At 46.3% G+C, this 24,143-nt stretch overlaps 1 protein-coding gene across 4 annotated transcripts in view; it reads right to left on the bottom strand.

The window, feature by feature from the left end:
- Nucleotides 1-24,143, bottom strand: part of NRG1 (neuregulin 1) — a 792,976-nt gene that overhangs the window by 200,827 nt on the left and 568,006 nt on the right. For 3 of the 4 annotated variants that reach the window (XM_027853666.1, XM_027853665.1, XM_027853668.1), the window contains exon 1: nucleotides 12,398-12,632. The exons of the other annotated variant lie outside the window; for it this stretch is intronic. In XM_027853666.1, the coding sequence (XP_027709467.1) occupies nucleotides 12,398-12,485 (88 nt within the window). In that variant the 5' untranslated portion in view covers nucleotides 12,486-12,632. Of the gene's footprint in view, nucleotides 1-12,397; nucleotides 12,633-24,143 lie in introns of those variants that run through there. 4 annotated transcript variants of the gene reach the window in all.

Genomic DNA, 24,143 nt, shown 5'->3' with positions numbered 1-24,143 from the left:
CAGGGGGGTCCTGCAGAGTCACGCCCCCTGCTGTGACTAAACAGGGCCACGATGCCCACCCATGGACCGATTTGAGAAACTGCTCCTATTTCACAGCACCGAGTTGTTAGCAAGTTCATTATGCAGCTCGTTTGTAAACCATAAAACATTATGAATTTGAGGCATTAGAATGTTATGTTAATTACACTTGTAATTATTTTGATTATCATTATAATCATATTAATTATAATCATTTTCTCTGTCACTTCTCTCTCTCTCCCCCTTTCTCTCTGTCTCTCTGTCTCTGTCTCTCTCTCTAAGATCAAAAATGGTCAGCAATACAGGTCATCATTCTGTTATTAATATCTGCCGTTTAATGCTCTGAGGACTTTTGCCAGAACGGTTCAAGTGATTGCCTTCCGCAGCTTAGTAATACTGAGATGTCAATTCATCTTCCATTGACCCTCTGACAGGCCGTCAGGATGATGGGGGGTGGCCATCATTCCCTTCTGTTCCCAAGGGATTTTGTCTTCTTTCTATTACTGTTGTAGGTGTTGTGCTTTTAATGCCCGTGACCCAGATCAGACAGCCCCTGGCCCGAAGGCCTCACCTGTGGATCTGATTGATCAGTACAATGAACCCACAAAGTCCTAGGACTGCAATTCTCAGAACTCACTGCCTTTGCAAGGACAAAGCCATGGTGTGTGGGGGGATATTTTTCATCCTCTGTCTGTCAGTTTATCTTCCTGCTGCCCTCAGGCAGACTTTCTCAAGGGGGATACACCCCTTTCCCACATCCTGTACAGCTTTATTGTTAAACAACACCCATTATATTGATTAGTGGGCAACTAGGTGGTACAGTGGATAGAGCACTGGGCCTGGAGTCAAGAAGACTCATGTTCCTGAGTTCAAATCAGGCCTCATGATGAGGAAACTGAGTCTTAAAGAGGCTAATTGAATTAACCAAGGATCAGAGGCTGGAGGGAACCTTGAAGGGTATCTAGTATAACTCCTCCATTTTACAAATGAGGAAACTGAGGCCCAGAGAGAAATGATCTACCCAAGGCCACACAGGCAGGAAAAGGATTTAAGCCTAGCCAAATCCACGGCACCATCCCATACTCAGCTGTTAACACCACAACCAGCATCTGAAGCTATATTTTTCTGACTCAAAGCCCAGCCCTCTATTCATTCTGTGATCCTGCCTTTACAAAGCTCTCAGATATTTTTTGTAAAGCTCTTTCATCCAGCACCAATAATGCCAAGTCTAAAAAAAAAAAAAAAATCCAACCTAGTCTAACTTTCTCATGTCTCTGATCACTAAAGGTCTTTGGGAGGGAGTTCCCAGCCTGCTGGGACTGTGGAACTAAAGGGTGGGTACAGGCTGGCAAAGCCCCCAGGATTCACTTTTATCAAATCCGTGCAGAGACCTTCCTTGTTGAAGCAGCTGTCAGAAGGGCCGGGTCACAGCTCCCCACAGCTCACAATGACACTTTTAAAATGCCAAGGAGAACAGCTAGTGAGTTTCCCTCTCAATAGTGGTGACAAAGCCCAGAGGGGATCAAAGGACATGCAGGAAAACTCTGAGCAGATGGTGCTGCCTGTCACTGTATTAGAGCAGTCTGCTAGAACGTGACCCCCAGAGGTCCAGCCCAGCCTTCAGAACCCCCATTTATTCCTTGAGGAGGGCATTCTTCAGAGGATGGAGAAAGAGTACCCAGTGGAAACCACAGCCATAAATAAGAAGAATCTATTTTTTTCTTCTATTTTTGGACTTGTGCCTGATTTCTTTCAGGCTTCTCAAAAGAGACTTCCCTGTCTGCCATGTCTGCCTAAGTTTGCATAGAATGCCCGAGATGGCGCTCCTGCTATTTACCTTAAGAGGAAACGATCTGGGAGGGTGGAAAGAGGCCTGGTTGTAGCTTCTGCTGCTGACACGCAGCAATGTGACCCTGAGCCAGCCACTTAATCGGTGCCTCAGTTTCCTCATCTGTTAAACAGAGATGATCACCTCAGGACTATCTGTGTCACAGGAGTATTTGCAAGGAAAGTGCTTTGTAACCCCCAAAACAATAGAAATGGTCTCATGGTGGTGATAATGATGGGGATGGTCACTGGAGAATCCTACTGTTAAATGCCTACTATGACTAAGGTTGCAGTATGCGCTCACCTATTCGCTGGGCACTTGAGGTGAGGGAGTCAGGCCCCTGGGAGTGACTGACTAGAGATAAAATCCTGGGTGACTGAGAGGACGCTGGGCCCCTCAACAAAAATAGGGAAGTCTGGAGGTTGGGTAGGTTTGTGTCCCATTTCCAACATGGAGGATAATGAAGCCTTAGAATTTCCTGTTTTGAAATTCCCAGTCAACTTTTCGGCTGTGTGACCCTTCAGTTCCCCGTCTCTAGGTGGACTGTAGCTCCCTGAGGTCATCAGATGCAGGGCTCTGTGGGACTTTGCACGAATCATGTCCCCTGCCAGGGCCTCAATTTCCTCAGTGCAAAATGAGGGCCCTGGGCTGGATGACCTGCCCCGGCCTTGGCAGCCCCCAACCTGTGATCACAGGCCTTTCAGCATCAAAGACGTGAACGTTCAAGGAGGGTGAAACGAGGTGCTCCTCGAGCGCCCTCTGCAGGACAGAGAAAGGTGACAGAGGCAAGAGTCAGCTGAAGGAGAGAAATAAACACATGCAGACTCAGAGGATTGACCAGGGAGGAGCCTTAGACATTCTCAAACCTGGAATTTCCAAAGGAAAGTGAGGAACCCCGGGGAGGTGGGGATGAGGGGGTGTCTGCCCAAGGTCACTCATTAGTTACTAAGTGATGCCGAGGATCTCTTGAGCCTTATCTCTTTTCCAGGGCTGATCAATGCAGCGCGAAACCTCAGAGGTAGCTAACAGCAATCTGGATAAGAGAAGAAACACCACTAAAGGCTTCCTAAAGCCGCTTTGCTCAGAGAGCAGTGGACTGAGGACAGTCTCAGATATAACCAAAGGATTAGAGGGTCAGTCCACAAGGATCTACTAAACGCCTCCCATCAAGCAGGAGCTATGCGGAGCTCTGGAGCTATTGAGGAAGACAAAAGGCAGTCCCTGCTCTCAGGGATCTCGCAGTCTAACGGGAAGGAAGCGTGCCAACAAGCAATTAGGAAGCTCCCCCTGTGTGCCAGGCACTTTACAGTCACCATCTCATCTGATTCTCACACCAACCCTGAAGGCAGGTGCTACTATTAGCCCTGTTCCGCTGACGAAGAAAGTGAAGCAGACCGAGATTAAGCCACTTGCCCAGGGTCACAGAGCTAGTACGTTTGTGAGGCTTCATTTGAACTCAGGCCTTTCTGACTTCAGTACACTATCCACTGGGTCCCAGAGTTGCAGTGGGAAGGGACCTTAGAGCAACAGTGATTTTTGGTTTTGTCCCCATAACATGGAGCTATATATGATAGACATGTGTATGTACATATGTGTATATACACATGTATGTAGATCATAGGTAAGGATGTTTAGATACATGTATGTATATATAATCTACACATATATTTCTCTGAGTACATATTCTGGTGGGGCAGAAAGAGAGAGAACGTGGATCTTTCAAGAATTCCAGTGGGGAAACATTCATTCACATAGGATTCAAGATTCCAAAATTAATCCCTGATGAAGCTGGGTTTGGCTTTGTTTAAAAATGATCCCAAAGAAGATGTGGGAAAATTGGAACACTAATGCATTGTTGATGGAGTTGTGAAATGATCCAACCATTTTGGAGTACAGTTTGGAACTATGCCCAAAGGGCTATCAAAATGTGCATACCCTTTGACCCAGCAATAGCACTTCTAGGGCTATATCCCAGAGAGATCATACAAATGGGAAAAGGACCCACATGTACAAAAATATTCATAGCAGTTCTTTTTGTGGTGGCAAAGAGTTGGAAATTGAGAGGATGTCCATCAATTGGGGAATGGCTGAACAAATTGTGGTATATGAGTATAATGGAATACTATTGTTCCATAAGAAATGATGAACAGGCTGACTTCAGAAAAACCTGGAAAGACTTGTATGATCTGATGCTAAGTAAAGTGAGCAGAATCAGGAAAACATTGGACACAGTAACAGCCACGTTGTGTGATGACTAATATTGATAAATTTAACCCTTCCCAGCAATGCAAGGATCTAAGACATCTCCAAAGGCCTTGTGATGGAAAATGCTATCCACATGCAAAGAAAGAACTATGGAGTTTGAATGCAGATCAAAGCATACTATTTGCTATTTTTTTTTCTTCTGTTGAGTTTTGTTTCCTCTTTCTGGTGGTTCCTCCTATTGGTTCTAATTCTTCCTTACAACATCACTAATGTGAAAATATGTTTAATAGGAATGTATAGGTATAGCCTGGATCGGATTGTGTGCCATCCTGGGGAGGGTGGTGGGGAAGGAGAGGGAGAAAAATTTAAAACTCAAAAACATATCGAAGTGATTGTTGATAAATCAAAATAAATTAATTTTAAAAAATAAAATAAAATGCTCCCAAACTCTTAGGCAGCATCATGGATAGAACTGAACTTGGAATCAGGAAGATGTGAGCTCAATCCTGCCTAAGTCACTGACCAGCTGTCACCTTGGGCAAGTCATTTAATCTCTCCCAGCCTCAGTTTCCTTATTTGCCAAATGGGGATAATTATAGTACTTACCTCACAAGATTGTTGGGAGAAAAAAAAATACATGTATATATATGGAATTGTATTATACATGGTACTTTGCAAATGTTAAATCACTATATAAATGCTCATCATCATCACTATTATTATTATTACTACTATTATTATCATTACTTCCATCTGGTTAGAGAATTCAATTCTGCGAGTGATGGCTCTGGGCAGCCCCATTTTCCATTCCAGTACAGCACCTGGGGCGTTACCTTCTACCACACCCTAGCTTCTCCAGCCAGCCAGGGCCTCATTCCCAATGGACTTCTTTCTAGCCAACATAAGTTCCCATTCTCTTTTTCCCACATGGCATAGAAAGCCATGCTCTAGGGTTAAGGAGAGCATAAAGAAGACGTACTGGTCCTCAGTTTGGTTTCTTGTCACAACAGAACATGACCGATTTAACTTTCCCTGTGGTTAAAACCACACCCAGGATGGCTCCATTTGGAACGCTAGGCACAGCTGTAAGTCGGGTGGGTGGGCTTTACTCATTAAGTGATAAAATATAGAGGGTGCCAATGGCACCATACTGAAATGTACTTCTTTCTTTCCTAGTCTATGGTTCCTGGCCCAGCTATGCCTCCATATCCCCCCAGATATTCAGTTCTTTAGCATGGCAGCACCTCATGGCTTCTCCAGCATTCTCCCTTGACAGTCACATCCCAGCAGAGCCCCCACACACCCCTTCTTTGAACCTTTCCCTCCAGTTATAGCTCTGATGTTAATAAAACACTGATTTCCCTTCCAGAAACTCAGCCCCTCCCCATCCTGGGTTGGATCGCATGGGAGATGCAAGGGGAAGAGAGGGAAAGAGAGAGAAGGATAATTTACATTCCTGCACCTGTGCCTTATTCCACAAAGCCAAGAAGGCAGTAGACTATCCCATTACATCAGACGAGAGGACAGCAACTATCCTCCCCTTTGGAAATCTCCCTAATAGCCACTTTTGCTAACACACATCTAGAGTCGTCCCTCAAGAGAAGTACAATGAAATCCATGTGATAAAACTCAGTTTAAGCATCAACTCAAGTGTTACTAGGAGCTCGGGTTTCAAAACCTTCTCATAACTTACAAACCTCAAGAGGTTTCTGTCAAAGATAAAGCTATGCCGAGCTTTGCTTGACTTTCGTTATTTGCACAAAGTTCAACACAGATTTTCGTAAGTATGTTACTGACTGTCATTGTGGAAGTAGGCAGAGAATTGTTAATAAGGGAAAGTCTGACTGCAGTTTCCATGATGCAGGAGCACAAAGAGCAGTTGGGTCTCAAAGGGAAAACTCTGATTGGAAGATACAATCAGCCATGCCCTTATTATACATATTCCATGGATCTCAGCTCTCACCAGTTCTGGAGGACCCTCCAGTCATGACCCATCCATCTAGGTACTAACATCCAGTGCAGATCTTGCCCACATCATTCCATAGTATGTCACATGGAATCCACATGCTGGAGACCTTCATCACCATCTCCAGACATTGCCATGATACCTGCCAATGGAACATTCTGGCTGTCCACCTGTCAGCCCTCACTCTTGCCATGTGACCAGCTTTCTCCTCCTAGCCTACAATTCCTTGACAATATCTAGCCCATATACAACTGATATTTATAGTCATGGCTAGATATGCTTATTCATTGTATTTCTATGGGTAATAAATTTGGTATTTCAAAGTGGTAATGTTTCAAAATTGTGTCAAATCATTTTGTGCATACACACAAAGATCAAACAAATTTCATATCATGCTTTCTTAGCCAGTTTTATGCTGGAAAGTATTATTATTGGCTTCTGAAAGGTTCGTTTCTGACCATTGACACTTAGTATGACCCAGGAACATTCCTGGATTAGGAGCTGCTATTTTGAGATTATAGATTGAAACTGGAAAGGATCTTGGAGGACAACCACCTTATTTTCAAATGAGAAAACTGAGGCCCAGAGAGGTTAAACAAATTGGTAATAAGAGGGTCCCACAGCTAGTAAGGGCCTGAGACAGAATTTGAATGCAGGTCTTCCTAACTCCTCATCCAGCACTATACCTACTACTCCATTTTGTCTGAATTGTGACCCATGCTCTGTCATTAATCCACTGTATTTAGAGAAATTTAGAGAAATCCCTCTCTCATCTTCACTTTCCTCATTTGTAAGCTGAGGCTTCAAAGTTTTAAAAGCCTCTTCCAATTCTGAAATGCTGATGCAATTTTGCCTTGGAAATAAAAGCAGAATTCCTACAGTTTGGTGTAATAATGATACTTACTTTAAAAAAAAAAACCTAGCACATCTAGAGTTAGAAATCACCTCTAGTTAAAGGTCATCTATTCTGATCCACTCATTTTACAGATGAGGAAACTGAAGCCCTGAGAAGGAAAGTGACTTACCCAAGATCCCACAGGGACTAAGTGAGAGCACTGAGATCCCACTCTCGCTCACCTACTCCAAGCCTCACTTCTGGGCTAGCCACCTAGGTAAGTCACTTGAATCCTCAGGGTCTCAGTTTGCTCATCTGTAAAATGGACGGGCTATATTTGAATGACCTATGTTGCTATGTTGTTGAAAGTGTTCAGTAAACTGTGTGATGTGTTCTCCTTACTCTCATAGACTTTCTGGCATTTTCCTCTGCAAAATGGTTCATATTTTATTCTATCAATAAAGCCATTACAGTGAGCTCTTATTTCTTTTTCTTTACTAAACAGAAAGAAAAACAAAGGGGATGCAGCTTTTTGTATTTAGATTGAAGCAGGGTGCCCCCCACCTTGACCAATACTTCTTTCCCCTTAGTCTCTGTCATGCTGTTCCGCTTTATCTGCCCCATAATGCCTGGTTCTTGCTATTTACCCTAAGGAGTGATGTCATGGGGAGAGCACGCTCTCAGTTTCTACCCACTTGGAAGCCTAAATTCCTCATTTTTCCACCCCCTGTACTTACAAATGTTTGGAAAGTTTACAGGCAAATGTGGACACAATTGTTCTAGAGTTAGGCTTGATAAAGTTAACCCAGTTTAAACTGTTGACAAAGCCAAGCAAATATTGCTGAGATGAAACCACAGCCACTGAGCATCCAATTGTGTCTGGAATTGTGTCTCTAGTGGAGATTTCATCCTTGCCATAGCCTTGGCTGGGAGGTTGACCCACTCACTGACAGAGAATGGAGCTGCCCAAATTACACAAGAGATCAGGACACCCAAAGACAGACCCAGCATACTGGAGGGTCCCAGATGTTACAGAGCCCTAGGCACATGCAGAAGAATGCGTGCCAAGGGTGCTTACTGTCTAAGAGTCAAAGCATCAGTGATTATCTGCCTTGGGATCTATTAGAACCCTGAGCAGAGAAGTGATAATGGTCCCAAATATCTGCAGACCAGTCAGGACTTAGATGCTAGTACGGAAATGCATCAGTCTAAGAACTGGCCACCAGTGGCTCCCTTGGCAAAGACAGAGGTCTAATGGAAACTTCCCTCTTTTCAACAGATGTGTGTACGGCCATGCCTGTGTCTGACCCAATGCACATCGGGGCTCATCTTTACTCTCCTGTCAATTCTAAAGTAGCACAGTCACATACAAGGGCAGTAGCTGCCTGGATGTCTTTCTGGTGACCCATTTTCAGGGGCTGTTATGAGGCATGGGGGTAGGGGGGCTTAGAGGGAGTGCTTCAGTGTTTCGGGATCTGCTTACATCAGCAATTCAGCCATAAGAGGTGGGCAAACATTCCTAGTATTGCAAGGTCGTAGGTCTGAAGGCAGATGCGATCTCAGAGACCCCTTAAATCTTGTAGATGAAGCAACAGAGTCTGAGATGAAATTTTTTGTTCAGCGTGTGGAAATGAGTAGAGGGCTGGGGACCCAGAGTGAGAAAGACCTGGGTTGCAGTTCCTGCCTTGGAGACATACCAGCTGGCGACCCTAGGCAAGTCATTTAATCCATCCAGGACTCAGTTTGTAAAACTATTTGTAAAACTAGGAAAAAGGGCTATGATCTAAAATGTAAAACTTTAAATTTTTGATACCCAAATCACCTGAGTAACAAGGAGAAGAGTAAAGATTCTATCACAGACCCTCTGATTCCAAAACTCCCATGCCCTACAGCTTCCTACATTCACTTGGAACTTCAACTCACTCGTTATTAAACACCTGTTGTGTGCGGGGCCATTTGCTTGGAATTTAAAGACAGAAAAAGTATACAGACACTTCACTGAGAGCTTACAAGCCATCAAGAAGAGCTAAGATGGATAGGAAGAAATATAGGAGGGTCCAAAGAATTCCCATTTCCACGGTGCCTTCCTCATAGCAAACCAGGCAAACGAGATGTCAGACTGGGGTGGGGAAGGTGGGGAGCTGCCTACATAGAGATAATCCAAGAAGAGCAGATGAGTCAGCTAAGTGGAGGGACAGAAGACAGCCCTGGGCAGAGCCCTGGGGAATAGCCATACTTAAGGGACTGGAGGACAATGAACCAAGGAAGGACAAAAGGACTTGAATGAAATAGGAACGTGTAGGTCCTGCCTTTAGGAATGATAGGTGTTTACTGACAGATTGCTAGGAGCCAGGGTATAGGAGAAAGAATCCTAGGCCAGGATCCAGCAGACTTGAGTGAGTCTCAGCCCTGCATTTAACTCACATGTGAGCCGGGACACATTGCTTCACTTTGCTGGGCCTCAGTTTCCTCATATGTAAAATGGGAATGATCCCAGCTCTACCACAGGATGGCCGTGAAAGGAGCAGAGAAAGTGCTCTCCCAGGCAACCAAGCTAAGAACATGGTAATGGGCATATACATAGCAATTTCTGCTTATGGGTCTAAGGATAATGACTGTTGGGGTAGGGTGGGAGCTTCCAAACCAGGCTTCTCTGATGCACCAAGTTCTATGCCAGCACAAGCTATCCCCACAAAGCAGCATTTGTACACTCTAACCAGGGGGAGGCCAGGGCCTATTACCAGCAGAGAGGATATAGACAGGCAATGAAGACACCATGTTCAGCCCTCTTCCTGCACTGTATCATGTGATGAGAGAAGACACACTGGCTTTGCATTCAAATTCCATCTCTTTGCAGCACCAAGACTTTGGACAAGGAACCTTTGGGCCTCAATTTCCTCTTTCATAAATGGGGTAACTGTAGTACTTGGCATGGTGCCTGGCACACAGTAGGTGGTTAATAAATGCCTCTTGACTTGTATATATGATCTCTAATGTCCTTTCCCCCTTTAATTCCCATGAACATAAAATAGTCCTGCCTCTTGATAATCATAGGGAATGTGAAAACACAGGATGGGAGAAAGGTCATCATTCTGCACATATAGGATGTGGAATACCAGCTGTCTGAACTACTCAAAGAGGACTTATCATCCCCACTCTCACCTCCCTCCCATCTAGCCCTCATGCCCTTGCCAAAGTAATTTCACATGCCCACAGATCCAGGGACATCATTGGTGTTCTCAAAATCTGTAGCTGCACCTTACTTTCTACAGAGTACAATTTCGAAGCCTTTTCTTGGCCTTCAAGGTCCTGTACAATCTGGCCCCACCCAACCTTTCCAGGCTTTCAGGAGGGCAGAGAGCTTTCTCTCTACTCCACACCTCACCCTGCACTAGGTTTTAAATTTCTTTGATGCGCAGAAGCAGTCTAAGAGGGTAGCTGATAGAATTCTGGACTGTAATTCAAATGAAGCCTCAGACAATTACTAGTTGTGTGACCCTAAACAAGTCACAAAAGCCTCAGTTCTCAAATCTAGAAAATAGAAATTAATCAAAACACCTTCTTCCCACAGTTATGATCAGGATCAACTGGGAAACCTTTGTAAAGCAGTTTGCAAACATTGCAAATGTTAGCTATTATTTGTAGCCCAGATCAATCGATATGGTACTTTAATATGAAAGGTAGTGGAGCCTAATGGATAGGATGACACCACTGTCAATGCCCACCTGCCCCGGGAGTCAGGCAGACCTGGTTTCAAGACAGTTGGACAGATAGTAGCTGTGTGATCCTAAGCAAGTCATTGAATCTCAAAGGGCCGAGGCAACCAAGGCTGCAGTCACAGAGGAATTGCTGGTCTTAATTAGTAGAGGGAGTTTCCAAATCGTGAATTCCCCCCCCATTCTAATGAAATCCCAGGTTCAGCCATCCCTAACTCCCCACATATACTATGGTTCTCTACCTCTGAGTCTGTCCTCTACTATTAAACTATGAGTTGAAGGATACCAGGTACAAGTCTTCATTTCCCTCAGAACCTAGCTCAGTAAGTCTTTAAGAAGTGCTACCATTTGGATCTGTTTGCCTCAGTTCCTCATCTGTAAAATGAGCTGGATGTAAAACCACCCCAGTATCTTTGACAAGAAAACCCCAAACGGGGTCATGAAAGTCAAACAAGACTGAAATGACTCAACAACAATCTAGAGAGAAAGCACCCATTCAAAAAGATTTGTTTAAGTATACGTCGCATTCGTTCATTCTTCCAAAGTTTATTGGCCATGTGTTCTAGGGAGGACGCCCAACAATGCATTTTGAAATAGGAGCTGGCTGACACAAGGGCAGCTACCCCGTCTGGAAGTGGAGGCCAACACAGGGGAGCAAGAGGGTGTCAAAACAACGCCCGAGGCCGAACGTTTCCATTTCCGATCACTCCACCAGCGGGAGGACCAGCCTTAATGAAAAGAGGCAGCTGGGCACCTGAGAGAGGGACAGCAGAGTTCTGCTCCCCAGCGGGCCTTAAGGGAGCGCATATGGATGGATTTCGGAAGGAAACTCAACCAGGATTTGGGGGGATCTGGAAGTCTTTATCTGAGAGCTTTGATGGGACCAGAGATTTGATGTGCTAGGCTGACTTGGGAGAATTCTAGGCTGCTGATCGTAAGTGTAGGGATGGTTAGAATGAATCGAAACGAACCGATGCATCCCCAGGAGACCCTCCGCGCCCCACAGCCGGCACCAAGTCACGGCTGTGCCTTTCCTTTCCTCTCCATCCCCGACACATCCCTACACCTCGCAGGGAGGAAGGCCCCCTTCCATTCACTACTAAGCCTCCTCTCAGACTTTGGGCAACATCTTCCGTGTGGCTCCACTAGGTGGCAGCCGGTGCCCGTTCAATGCGCCCTCCGTATCCCCGAAGGCCTGATGCCAGGATTCGGGTTCCACTACGAATTGCTCAAGAGAAAATGCTGCACCCGAGTAGGGGGCGGCTCTAGGGCTACAGCCCAGAAGAGAGCAGCCCGGAGACCGAAGCTAAGCTTTGGGGTTCTTACTATCTGCCTTCCTTCCCTGGGCCTCAGTTTCCAGACCCGGAAAATGGCCTCGGACTGAGGTCGGTCCTTTCCATCTCTTAGCGCTCGGATCTTGGGCTGGGGAGACAGAGGGCAGCCAGGTAAGGAAGAGGTCGGACCAGGGACCCGTAGGTGCGCCCTCGCCCTTTTCCCTGCCCCACGCCCACCCCAACCGCGGGATGAAGAGGTGGAGACAGCTCCAGGTTTCGGGATGCGCTGCTGCAGCCGCTGCTTCTGCAACCTGCCCGCTGTGGCCTCGCCTAGATTGGGCTGGGCTCTCCGGGGAAGGCAGAGTGGGACCCAATGGGGGCAAAGCGAAGAGAGAAGGGAAGAGAAGAGAAGAAAGAGAAGAGAAGAGAAGAGAAGAGAAGAGAAGAGAAGAGAAGAGAAGAGAAGAGAAGAGAAGAGAAGAGAAGAGAAGAGAAGAGAAGGAAGGAAGGAAAGGAGGGAGGCGGAGAGGGGGCGACTCTGGGGTCGGCACTCACCGCCCTCCGGGGGCACAGTCTTCTGGCCCGAGCCTCGTTCCTTCTTTTTGCCTCTCCCCCTGGCCTTGCCGTCCTTACTCTCGGACATTTCGGCGGCGGGCGCTTGGAGATCCCTGGCTGTGCCGGCGTTAAGTCGGGGCCGCCTGTCCGAAGGCTCTCGGCGTCTCTCTCCGGCGGGCGCTTGGAGATCCCTGGCTGTGCCGGCGTTAAGTCGGGGCCGGCTGTCCGAAGGCTCTCGGCGTCTCACTTTCCGGGCCCGCGGGGCGCCCCGGCCGAAGCCGTCCCCCGGGGATGCGCAGCGAGCCCCGACGATCCCCCGCTGGCCGGAGCCGCCGGGGACCTCGGAGGGTCCCGGAGGGGCGGTCTCGGGGGAGAAAGTCACACAGACAGACGGACGGAGAGACAGACCGGCAGCGCGCCGGGGCTGCGGAGGGCGCACGCGGGTCACCTGGCCGGTGCTGCGCGCCGATCCTGTCCAGCGCGCTCGGGCTCGGGCTCGGGCTCGCCCTCCCGCACGCTCCGAGCCCCGACTCCCGGCTCGTGGGCCCTGAACGCCGAGCTCGCGACGGGGAAGGTGGACCACGCCAAGGACGAGGAGCCGGAGACGGCGCGGAGGGAGAGCGGCCAGGCAGAGGGACCGGCCGGGCGGGCGGATCGGAGACGCTCAGCTCACTCCCTGCCCAGGCCCATGGTCGTGGCTGCGCTGGGGCCGCCGCCGCCGCCGGGGCCGCTCCTGCTTCTGCCGCCGGTCCGACAGCGGAGACCGAAGGAGTTGCTCAGAGTTTGGGGGGGACTCCTCGCCTGCCCTTTTCATTGCCCCGCCAGCCACCCACCTCCTCGCCAGCAGGTTGGACGACACGCCGCGCCTCCCCTCCCCCCCCCCCCCCCCCTCCCCTTGGCCCTGCCCCTCCCCCTCCCGCGCCCCTCCCCCTCCCCACCACACCTCCCCGGCCCGCGCCTGGAGCCGCCGAGGCGGCGCTGCTAGGCTCTCCTGCCCTCGGGAGCCGCCGGGACTCCGTGCTCGCGGCCAGGGGCTAAGGGCCGCTCTCCCGAGGGAAGGGGGGAGGGCAGCAGTCGGCTCGGCCGTTCCGAGGAGCCCCCCTCTCAGGCTGCTGTCCGGGACGGCGCCCTCGCCGCGCCGGGGAGGGAGGCTGGCTCTGCGGGCTGCGATTGGCCGCCGCGGCTGTAATCCGAAACTTTACAGCTGCTGGGGACCTCGGAGGCCACCTAGCCCCAGGACCCCCCTCATTCGACAGAGGGGGAGACTGAGGCCCCTCGTTCGTAGTGTGTGACGGAACCCAAGTCCTGGGACTCCGGGAAGGCCACGGGAGCTGCCTACCTCCTGCCGCCCCCCCCGCCCCCCGCCCCAGGGAGCTCGGAAGGGAGAAGGCGCTGCCCAGCGGCTCCCCGGGACTGGGAAGGCAGGAGTCCCCGGGCTCGGGCTCTGCTGCGGCTTCTCGTCTCTCCTCACTCTTCCTTTCTGCCCCTCTGTCTCTCCCGCTGTTCATGTGTCTCCCTATGCATCTGTATACGTCTCCCTGTCTCTGAGCCTCCCTGTCTCTATCTCTCTGGGTCACGGCGCCCTCCCCGGTCCCGGGGCTGCTCCGCTGGCGCCCCCATGCGGGGCCTCTATGGCTCCCTGGTGGAGGACTGGAGATTCTTCCCCTGGCGCTAGGTAAGAACCAGGTAGGAGGATTTTTCTGGAGCCCGAATGGGAAAGTCCCTTTCCTTCCAGTCCTGGGCTCCGCCTGGGCGGACACTCCCTCCGTCCTTTCTCACCTGAGGCCCCCAGCGAAAGCGCCTGGCCCCGGGAATGCGGGCGAAAGGTGAGCGCCTCTCCACTGGGAGCTTTGACCCGGCTGGCCCTACGGCCCGGGGCGGGGGCTCAGGGACCACTCCCTGGGCGGTTGCTAAGCCAACTTGCGACCTAGCGCGCTAGTGGGCTGGGATGGATCCCACCCTGTGCTGCTCGCCGGCTGGGCTGCAAACTAGAGATACTCACTCCTAGGGAATACTGTAAGCACGCGACTGCTAGGAGCTGTCCCCTGGGACCCCCCAAGCGCCTGTCGCCGGTCTGCTCCCCGAACGCCTGCCTGAAGGAGCAACTGGGAAAGTTTCTGAGGTTGCAAGTCAACCCTTTGCCCAGTAGCGTGGGTGCTCGTTTCTGCTTTCCAAGTGAACTCTTCTGTAGGTGAGCCGGCCGAGGTGCTGTAGGCAGCTCTGAGAACCCCTACACTATTCCCATGGCCTCTCTGAGCTGCCGAGAACCTAGGATCACAGAATCTCCCGACTCCGAATGCATTATTGCAGTTCGCACATTCTTTTCTTACTCTCGTCCCTTCCCTGGTGGGGACGTCTGATGAGCAGTGAGGTGGGCGACTTGCGGGAAAGAGGCCTAGAGAAGGAGGGCTTGGCTAACCCGTCAGGCCGTCATCAGCCGGCCCCTGCCTGACCTGGAGTTGGCTGGGGAAGAAGACATACCCACAAGCAGCATCCATGTCCGGGATGGGATAATATGGGGAGGGTAACTATGGGAAATTACTAGAAGGAACTAGAGAATTAAAATCCACACTTGATTGTGTAGTAACATAAACTTGTATACCTTACCCAGTGTCTTGTTTCCCACAAAGTTGAGGGGGTGGCTTTCTGCCACATTCACACTTGGAGAGCTTGTAGACAGCAAACAAGATCCACTCATATTAAAGAATACAAGAGAACCGATTCATATGAGTCGACTTCCTCTCCTTTACAAATTAGGTGTTCCTCGTTTCCTAGCCTCTGCTGTCAACACTAATTGAATCATCACCTATGTATGCAAAGATAGAGCAATCTTGTAGTAAGTTTTGTTTTGTTTTGTTTTGCTTTTGGAGAATCATAAATATTTTGTAGGGTCTCCTGGCTACATGAAAAAGGGGGGGGGGTGAGGGTCAGAATTAAGTCCCATCATGTAAGATTAAATGATTTTTTTTCAAGCTAAATTTGGATACTTAATAAAGATAAAACCCCCATGGGTAAGTTTCTCCTGGTTAAACCCTCTCCGCAGTATTGCCTTTATTTGGCAGTATTAAATTAAAAAGGCTTGACAGCCAAATTTCCTCTGACATCCTTCCAGCAGACACTGAATATGAATTTCACTGGGTCATAAAGACAGCAAAGGCAGAGAAAGGAAAGCGTCTATTTTATGAATTTGACTGGAGAGTGAGCATTTGAATATTCCGCAGAGACAAGAATGTTAAACCAAATCCTGGATGTTGGCTGAAATACTTTAGCTCTCCCAGAAGGGGCCACTGCTTCGCAAGCAGGAAACAGCCTGCAAGAAGGAGGGGGCCCCTGCCAGCCCCGCTGTGCCTTGTTCAGGGCTGAGGCAATAATGGAGCTAAGCTTTGGGGCTTATGCCCTGCATGTGTTACCCAGAGTCCAATTCCCTCCAAGTTGGGTGGGGAGTGGCCTTCTGCCACATTCACAGCGCAAGGATTGTAAGAAGGAAAGATCTAGGCATATCCAAGAAGCACTATAGAAAAAAAAATTAATTTATATTTAAGTATTCAACTCTACGTGGTTTTGTTCTGGGTCCAGGATATTACCTAAAGAGTTATTTTAGCTTTCTAAATGTGGTTATTAACTCTTAATAATACCCGTTTAGGTTAGAGGGCACATCCCTGAATTACGTGCTATTTTTATTTGGAAAGTAATGGAGAGAAATTGCAATGGTGCAATTTTAGGCTTGGCTGAAGGAAGCGAACACTTCCAAAGGACTTCTAAACACTCCAAAGTGGAATGGGCTGCCCTGGAAGGTAGCAAGCTCCCCGTCACTGGAGGCTTCTGAGGAAAGGCCAGATGGCCATTTGTCAGAGATGCTGCAGGGAAGATTCCCATCTAGGACCAGGACAGATCAGGTGATCTTGAAGGGCTGTCCCAGGGCTGAGATTCTTGACTGGACTCTTTGCAGGGAATTTAATGAGGTCTTTAACTAATGAGGGAGAACCTTTGAAGAGAGATGGCCAACCAAAACCTATAACAAAACCTTAACAAAATCACAATCCGGATGTCAAGTGAAAAAAGCTTTGTGAAGTCTACCAAAACTAAACAGGAAGGCTGATGAGCTGCCCAAAGTGACAATCAATCAACACTTACTATGTGCCAGATATTCAAGAGTACTGGGGACACAACGATGTAATAATCCCTTCAGGGATCCCAGAAGACAATATGTCCTCATACAAGCATATATAAAATGTATTTTAAATGTTGAGTATTTTTGAGGGGGGAGAACATTAGCATCTGGGGAGAAACAAATGACCTTATGTAGGAGAAGGGATTTGACTTCAGCTTTTAAGGAAACCAAAGATTCCCAAAGGCAGAGGTGATGAGGGGGTACATTCCTGGGGAGAAGCTATGTAAAGACAGAGAGATGAGGTGCGAAATGGAGTGCCACATGAGGAAGAGCAGAAAGGTCAGTGTAGCTGGACCAAGGTACGTAAAAGTAAGGAATGAGTATTGAGGCAGAAAAGGGAGGTCGGGGCAATGTTTTAAAGTCTTTAAATGACAAGAGAAGAGGGATCAATCTTAAAGGCAGTAGGGAGCCATTGGAGTTTGTTGAGCAAGGGTAGGACATAGTCAGAATTGTGCTTTAAAGAAATCACTGTGTAGGTTTTGAATTGTGAAGAAGAGAGGCTTGAGGCAGGGCCACCAGTTAGGGGGCTGTTGCAAGAATTTAGGTGAGGGGATGAGACCCCAGACTTTGGTTTTGACCATTCAGTAAAGAGATAAGGGGATAAATGGGAGAGATCTAGTGGGAATAGGATGGGCAGTACAGCTGATTGGTTATGGGTATGAGAGTGAAGAGAGGAGACTGACACCAAAGTAGAGAGCCTGGGTGACTGCCCTCAACTGAAGTAAGAAACTTTAGGGGAACCAGTGGGTTTGGGAGTTAATGCAGCCTACCGAACATTCACTTTGAAACACCTAGTATATAGTTGGTGGGACAGGATTGGTCCTCTGGAGAGACTCTAGGGACAGATGTTTAGGTCTAAACATTATACTCTCCTTAGAGATGATAACTGAGCCCATGAGAGCCAATGAAGTCAGCAACTAATGGTCAAACCAAGTCTTGAACCCAGATGGCCTGACTCCAAGTCCGATGTATCATCCTCTAGAGAAATGTGACATGGTTGGTTGGTCATTGTCCTTCATTCTCGAAGATGACCAAAATAACATCACTATGCTAGAGTCAAGTTACAATGTGTCCAACTGTGGCTTATCAGGCCAACACGAGCTCGGAATGCTTTGCCGCAGGTCAGGCACAAATAGTCCATGTGAACATTTGGGGTGGATTCTCTAAATTTGCACATCTCATGTTTCTTTTGAGCTACTTCAATTCTGCTTTGCTCATAGAGCACAGCACCTTCTCTGATGAGGGCACGCCATGCTGAGCGGCCCTGTGCCAGGGTCTCCCACGTCACACAATCAAGTCCAAAATTCTTAAGAGAGACCTTGAAAATGTCCTTGCATCTCTTTTTTCTGGCCACCACGTGAGCGCTTGCCCTGTGTGAGTTCTCCATAAAAGTGTCTTTTGGCAAGGGTACGTTTTACATTCAAACAATGCGGCCTGCCCATCTGTGTGGAGTTCTCTGCAGTAGAGTTTGAATGCCTGGCAGTTCCATTTGAGAAAGGACCTCAGTGTCTGGTATCTTACCCTGCCCGGTGATCTTCAGAATCTTCCTAAGACAATTCAAATGACAGCAATTCAGTTTCCTGGCATGGTGCTGGTGTACTGTCCAGGTTTCACAGGCGTATAACAGTGAGGTCGGCCCAACAGCTCAATAGACTTCAGTTTGGTAGTCAGTCTAATACCTCTTCTCTCCCATACTTTCCTTCATAGCCTCCCAAACACTGAGCTGGCTCTGGCAACGCATGCATCAAGCTCATTATCAATGTGTACATCTCTGGAAAGTATACTACCAAGATAAGTGAACTTATCCACAGCATTAAAAACTTCTCTGTGCTATATCCGATGGTTCCACATATGGATGGCGTGATGGTGCCTGATGGAGCACCTGTGTTTTCTTAGTGTTAGTTGTTAGGCCAAAATTAGCACAAGCAGCAGAGAATCAATCCATACTCTGTTGCATCTCAGCTTCAGAGGCCGCACTGAGTGCACAATCACCTGCAAATAGAAAATCATGCAACAACACTCCCTCTACTTTGGTCTTGGCTTGTAGCCTTTTGAAGTTGAAGTGTAACATAGTAGAAAGGCAAAAGAATAGTCCAGAATTAAACCCAAAGAGGGAAGATCCTTTCGATTTGGAGAAGAAAGTGATACGAGGTGATCTAATCTTATCCCCTTCTTTTATGGACGAAGAAACTGAGGCCTGGCCAACAGAAGCGACTCGCTTAAGGCCTCAGTTCCTGATTCCAAATCAAGCATGCTGTCCACTGTACCCTGTGGCTTCAAAAGGAAAGGGAGAATGGGAAGGCAATCACAATCTTTGTCTACCAAGATAAAACTAAGGGTCTTTTCAGAAGTTTTCAAGGACGCTGCTATTTTGGATAATCCAAAGCTCTTCCAGACACAAAAATCCAGATTGTTAATACCGTCATTCTCCCAGGGATGCTCTGTGGATACAAATCATGGAATACCATAATCTTAAAAGAATCCAAGCAATGGGTGACCCAAAGGCAGGGGATGGAGGGAGTCATAGGGTGAGTAATAAGGTTTGACTCATGCACAGCGATGACACCTAAGGTTGGCAAAAGAGGGCATCATTATGTTGGGAGATAGAAGGTGAACAGATGGATAGACAGATCCTGTGCTGCCTTGGGATCTTGATCAGTTGGCTTTCCCAGAGTTCACATTCATGGCTTCTCTTTCGTTTTTGGACTTTCAGTTTCAGTTATATTCAACAAATATTTGTTAAGCACTGACTGTGTATTTGCAAGGCATGATGGATACAAAGACAAGGTGCCTTCAAGCAGCTTTCCTTCCACTGGGGGGTCGGGAAGGGAAGTGGCACCTTTATGCCAACAAATTAATATAGATTAATTGGAAGGGGAAAAAACCACTCTTGATTATGGCAGTTGTCCTCAAAAGATATGCCCACGTAGTTGCTGTGAATTTCTGCTCAGTACAATGAATAGTATGGTAATTAAATGCACTTACAATTAAGTGCATGTGTTCAGGTCTTGTATAGAACGTTGGTATTTCTCAAGCAAAGAATAATCAGCAGGGCGGCTAGGTGGTTGTTGAAGCACACAGAGTGCCAGACCTGGAGTTCACAAGCCCTGAGTTCAAATCTGGCCTCAGACCCACTTACTAGCTGTGTAAACCTAGGCAAGCCACTTCACCTCTGTTTGCCTCAATTTCATCATCTATGGGAATGATAACAGCACTTTCTTCAAGAGAGTTGTGGTGAGGAGCAAATGAAGTAAAGACTGAAAGTTGCTCAGCGCATTTCCTGGCATGTAGTAAGTGCTATATAAATGTTAGCTATCATTATTTTATTATTAATACTGTGCTGTGAGAAAAAGAAAATATGAAAACCCCTGGACTAGAGAACTCAGTAGTGGCTTCATGTAGGAGCTGAGTTCATTCTTGAAGGAAGTTCAGGACTCAAAGAGACTGAAATGAGAAGTAGAGTGCATTCTAGTCATTGGGAACAGCCTATACAAAGACCTGGAGGTAGGAGGTTTTGCTTAACTATTAATGGTGAACCAGCCCATTGCAAAGATTGCAAGAATGAAAGTCATTGCAGACATTTGTTTTCTGTCAGTCATAACTCCAATATGGATTGATGATGAATCTGATCTGGATTTAAAATTGAAATTATGTATTTTAATGTTTATGGAATAACAATTTTTTTTAAATCTTAAAAAAAAAAGTCAATGGCGTGACCTAAATCACTCACGCGCTCTGTGAAAGAAACGCCTCTTAGAAGGACAACTTCCAAAAAATGATTTTCTTTTGCCTAACTTATAGAATATGTCATGGGCTCATAGATTGAGTTGCCCCAAAGACAATTCTTCATATTTTGAATGCTTTACTTTTTTTTTAACCTCTAAAAAGGTAGAATGACATAATGGAGAAAATCCTACTTTTGAAGCTAGAAAAACCTAGGTACAAGTCACATCTCTGATAAGCTATGAGTACTCCAGACAACTCTACCACCATAAGTTGTAGAGAAGGTACCAAGCTGCGCTGGTAGAAGGTTTTTCCTCATCTGAGAGGTCCTTATAATGGTGGCATCATAAGCCCACACCATGTACCCTATTTTCACTTAAGGTATGAAGGTCACAACCTGTCTATAGTAAGAAGCAATACTAAAGATCAAAGGGTGGAGAACCTTTGAACAGGAGTGATAATTTCATGTCTGTATTGCAGATTATTTTATGAAATGCCATGCCTATTATCCCCCAATTTGGATTCAGAAGCCTTATCCTGGAGAACTTAGATGGTTCATATAGAACTTCTGATCAGACTCAATGGCTGAGCTGGGGTGTGGTCAAAAGTGGGCACATATAAAAATCAAATGTTTTAAAAATGTGGAAATATGCTTTGCATCACTTCATATGTATAATGAGTATCATATTTCTTGCCTTCTCAATGGGCGGGAAAGGGAGAGGAAGGAAGGCAAGAATTCAGAACTGCAAATGAAAATTTAAAAAAGAATAAAGTTCATTTTTTTAAAAAGTGAGCCCACATGCATACCCTTTGACCCAGCAATACCACTACTAGATCTATATCCCAAAGAGATAAAAAAAAAAAAAGGAAAAGGACCTATATGTATAAAAATAGTTATAGCAGCTCTTTTTGTGGTGTCAAAGAATTGGAATTGAGGGAATGTGTATCAACTGGAGAATGGCTGAACAAGTTGTAGTATTTGATTGTGATGGAATACTATTGTGCTATAAGAAATGATGAACAGGGTACTCTCAGAAAAACCTGAAAAGATTTGCGTGAACTGATGCAAAGTGAAATGAGCAGAACCAGGAGAAGAGTGTACACAGTGACAGCAATGTTGTATTATGATCTACTGTGAATAACTTGACTATTCTCAGCAATACAATGATCCAAGACAGTTCTGAGGGACATGTGATAAAAGATGCTGTCCATCTCCAGAAGAAGGACTAGTGGGGCCTGAATGCAGATCAAAGAGACTTTTTCTTTACTTTATTTTTCTTGGGTTTTTTTTTGTCTGTGTTTTCTTTCTAGCATGATTTACATAGAAATATGTTTTGCATGACTACACATGTATAAGCTATGTCAAATTACTTGCCTTCTCACTGATGGGAGGTAGGGAGAGAATTTGGAACTCCAAATTTGAAAAAAAAAAAAGAATGTTAAAATTGTTTTTATATGTAATTAGGAACAAGTAAAATACTAAATTAAAAAAGTGGGCTCATAAAACCTGTGTCTCATCCTTTCAGTCATTATGAACTATCACAGTGATTGGGCATTTATTTCAGGGGTTCACCCACATCCCATAGATGTTCCCCCCAGAAGAGCTAAGCTGTATTGTGACTAGCACCATGGCCAAGGCAGTGGGGGCAAGGCAAACAGTGTTGGACACAGGGTCAGAGGACCTGCCTCTGCCTTTACTCCTTCGCTACTTGTGGGACCTGGGGTAGTCCTTTCTTCTTTTGGCACCTTGATTCCTCTCATTTCTATCAGAAACCCCCAAGAAAGTTAAAAAGAGAAGGAAAGACCCCATGTGTGCCAAAATATTAATAGCAAATAATTAGTAAAAAGATAATATAGATGGTCTATGATTGAGGCATGACTAAGCATACCGCTAGTTGAAGCAGCCAATTATTGGGCCAGGAGAGGCAGCATGGACTAGAGGAAAGTAAGTTAGGAAGGTCTGGCTTCAAGTTTGGCCTTTGACACATACTGGCTGGAAGGTCCTAGGCAAGTTAAATGACCTCTCAGCACCCCCATTCACCTCTCTAAGGCTTAAGTTGGGGATCAGCTAAAAGTACATCGCCTGAAAGATCAGGATTCCTGTTTCCTACATTGATGGACGTTCAGGCATGTGGGCGAAATTATGACCTCATCACAAATGACCAATATGAGGATTTCAGAGAAAATGGGCAGTCTTGTATCAACTCAGGCAGAGAGAAATAAACAGAATCTGGGGAATAATATACACAATGTCTACAATAATTTAAACAGAAAGAATTGGAAAGGAAGCCAGACTCAGAATAATGACCAATCTTATTTCTAGAGAATGGATAATCTACGGCTTATTCTCCACTTAAAAAAAAAAAAGATATTTTAGTTGTAATATGAACAACTTGAGATTTCCTTTTAGGGTCAACTGGACTTTATATAAAGGTGACATACTTCCTGAAGTGGGAGGTCATAGGTTCAGATGCTGGCCTAGATACATACTATTCATGTGACCTTGGAGAAGCCATCTGTGTCTCAGTTTCCTTATAAGTAAAATGGGAGTGGAGGTGGAGGATTGACTAGATGACCACTATGCCCCTTCCAGATCTAGGTCTATTTTCTTGCTGTACAAAGTATGCATCAAGATTGAATTTGCCAAGATGGAACATTCCATGGAGCATTGCTCAGAGCCACCATTCCTGCTTCTGAGTGATAACGCGGCAGTTTTAGGGTCTGCTTCTATCCATGTGAATGGATTTTGTTTTCTTGTAGGGTGTGTCAGATCCCAAGGGCTCTCTTGGTCAGCTTGCACTCTGTGACAGCAGCAGGGAGGGTTAGGGTTCTGTTTCAGTTCAGGGAAAAGACATCTTTAAGCCCTGTCTCCATTCAGTTTCTCAGGCGACACCATGTAATGCTAAGACTTTAAATAATGGGAGAAAAGAGTTGCTTCCACCCCATCATCATAGCAACTATACCCACACAGCAGCTAGTATGAAGCAGTGGTGGGAAGGGCTCAACTAGAAAAGCTTGCACTTGGGTCAGCCCCTGGATGTCCTATTTTGTGTTTATTCTTCTGTGATCCCAGAGGAACAGATGTTCTGAAATGTATATGTCCAGGCTTGGAAGATTTGAGAAGTCCAGAGGTCTCATCAAGTCAAAGTTATATATGAACAGGGAAGCATCCCTGGGAACTAGTCCAGCATTTTTGGAGATGATACCCACTGAGAAGAAAATAGACTCTAGCCTGTAGCTTGTTTCTTTTTTGTTGTTTTGTTTTCTTTTAATAAGTGTGTACTTGTGGGTCTTTTATGTTTAGTATTTCCTTTGTGTGTAGGAATAAATTACCTATCCTATGCTGATTCATATTTTACATCTACAGATCAATTGCTTTTCCTGGGATCAGGGTCCTTGCCTGAATTAGCAATTTCATTGATCCTTCCAGTGCACTAACATAACTCCAAACCAGTTTCCTAGGCACAAGTCAGGAACCACCACCCCTCCCCCATTTCACTTTCACTCATACTAACCCCATCTCATGGGTAATAACCCATGGCACGGAAAGAATATTTCTTAATCCCCATTGTCATTTCTAGACTCTGCTTTCACCACCATCACTCACTAATCTCTCCTCCTTTTAGGTTTATTCTATCAAAATTTATCTAATCAAGATTCTGTTAGTGGTTATCTACTGACCTCCAGAATACTCTTCTTCCTTCCTCAGTGAGTTCAGTTCCTAGTTCATGTTCTTTCCTTCTCCAACTCTTGCCCTTATACTTATATATTCAATAAAGAAAGAAAGAAAGAGAAAGAAAGAAAGAAGAAAGAAAGAAAGAAAGAAAGAAAGAAAGAAAGAAAGAAAGAAAG

The sequence above is a fragment of the Vombatus ursinus genome, unplaced genomic scaffold (genome assembly GCF_900497805.2).
Source record: "Vombatus ursinus unplaced genomic scaffold, bare-nosed wombat genome assembly UNPS02010193.1, whole genome shotgun sequence".
Taxonomy (NCBI): Eukaryota; Metazoa; Chordata; class Mammalia; order Diprotodontia; family Vombatidae; genus Vombatus; species Vombatus ursinus.
Note: the sequence above shows the minus strand (reverse complement) of the source record. Positions and strands in the feature narration are given on the sequence as shown.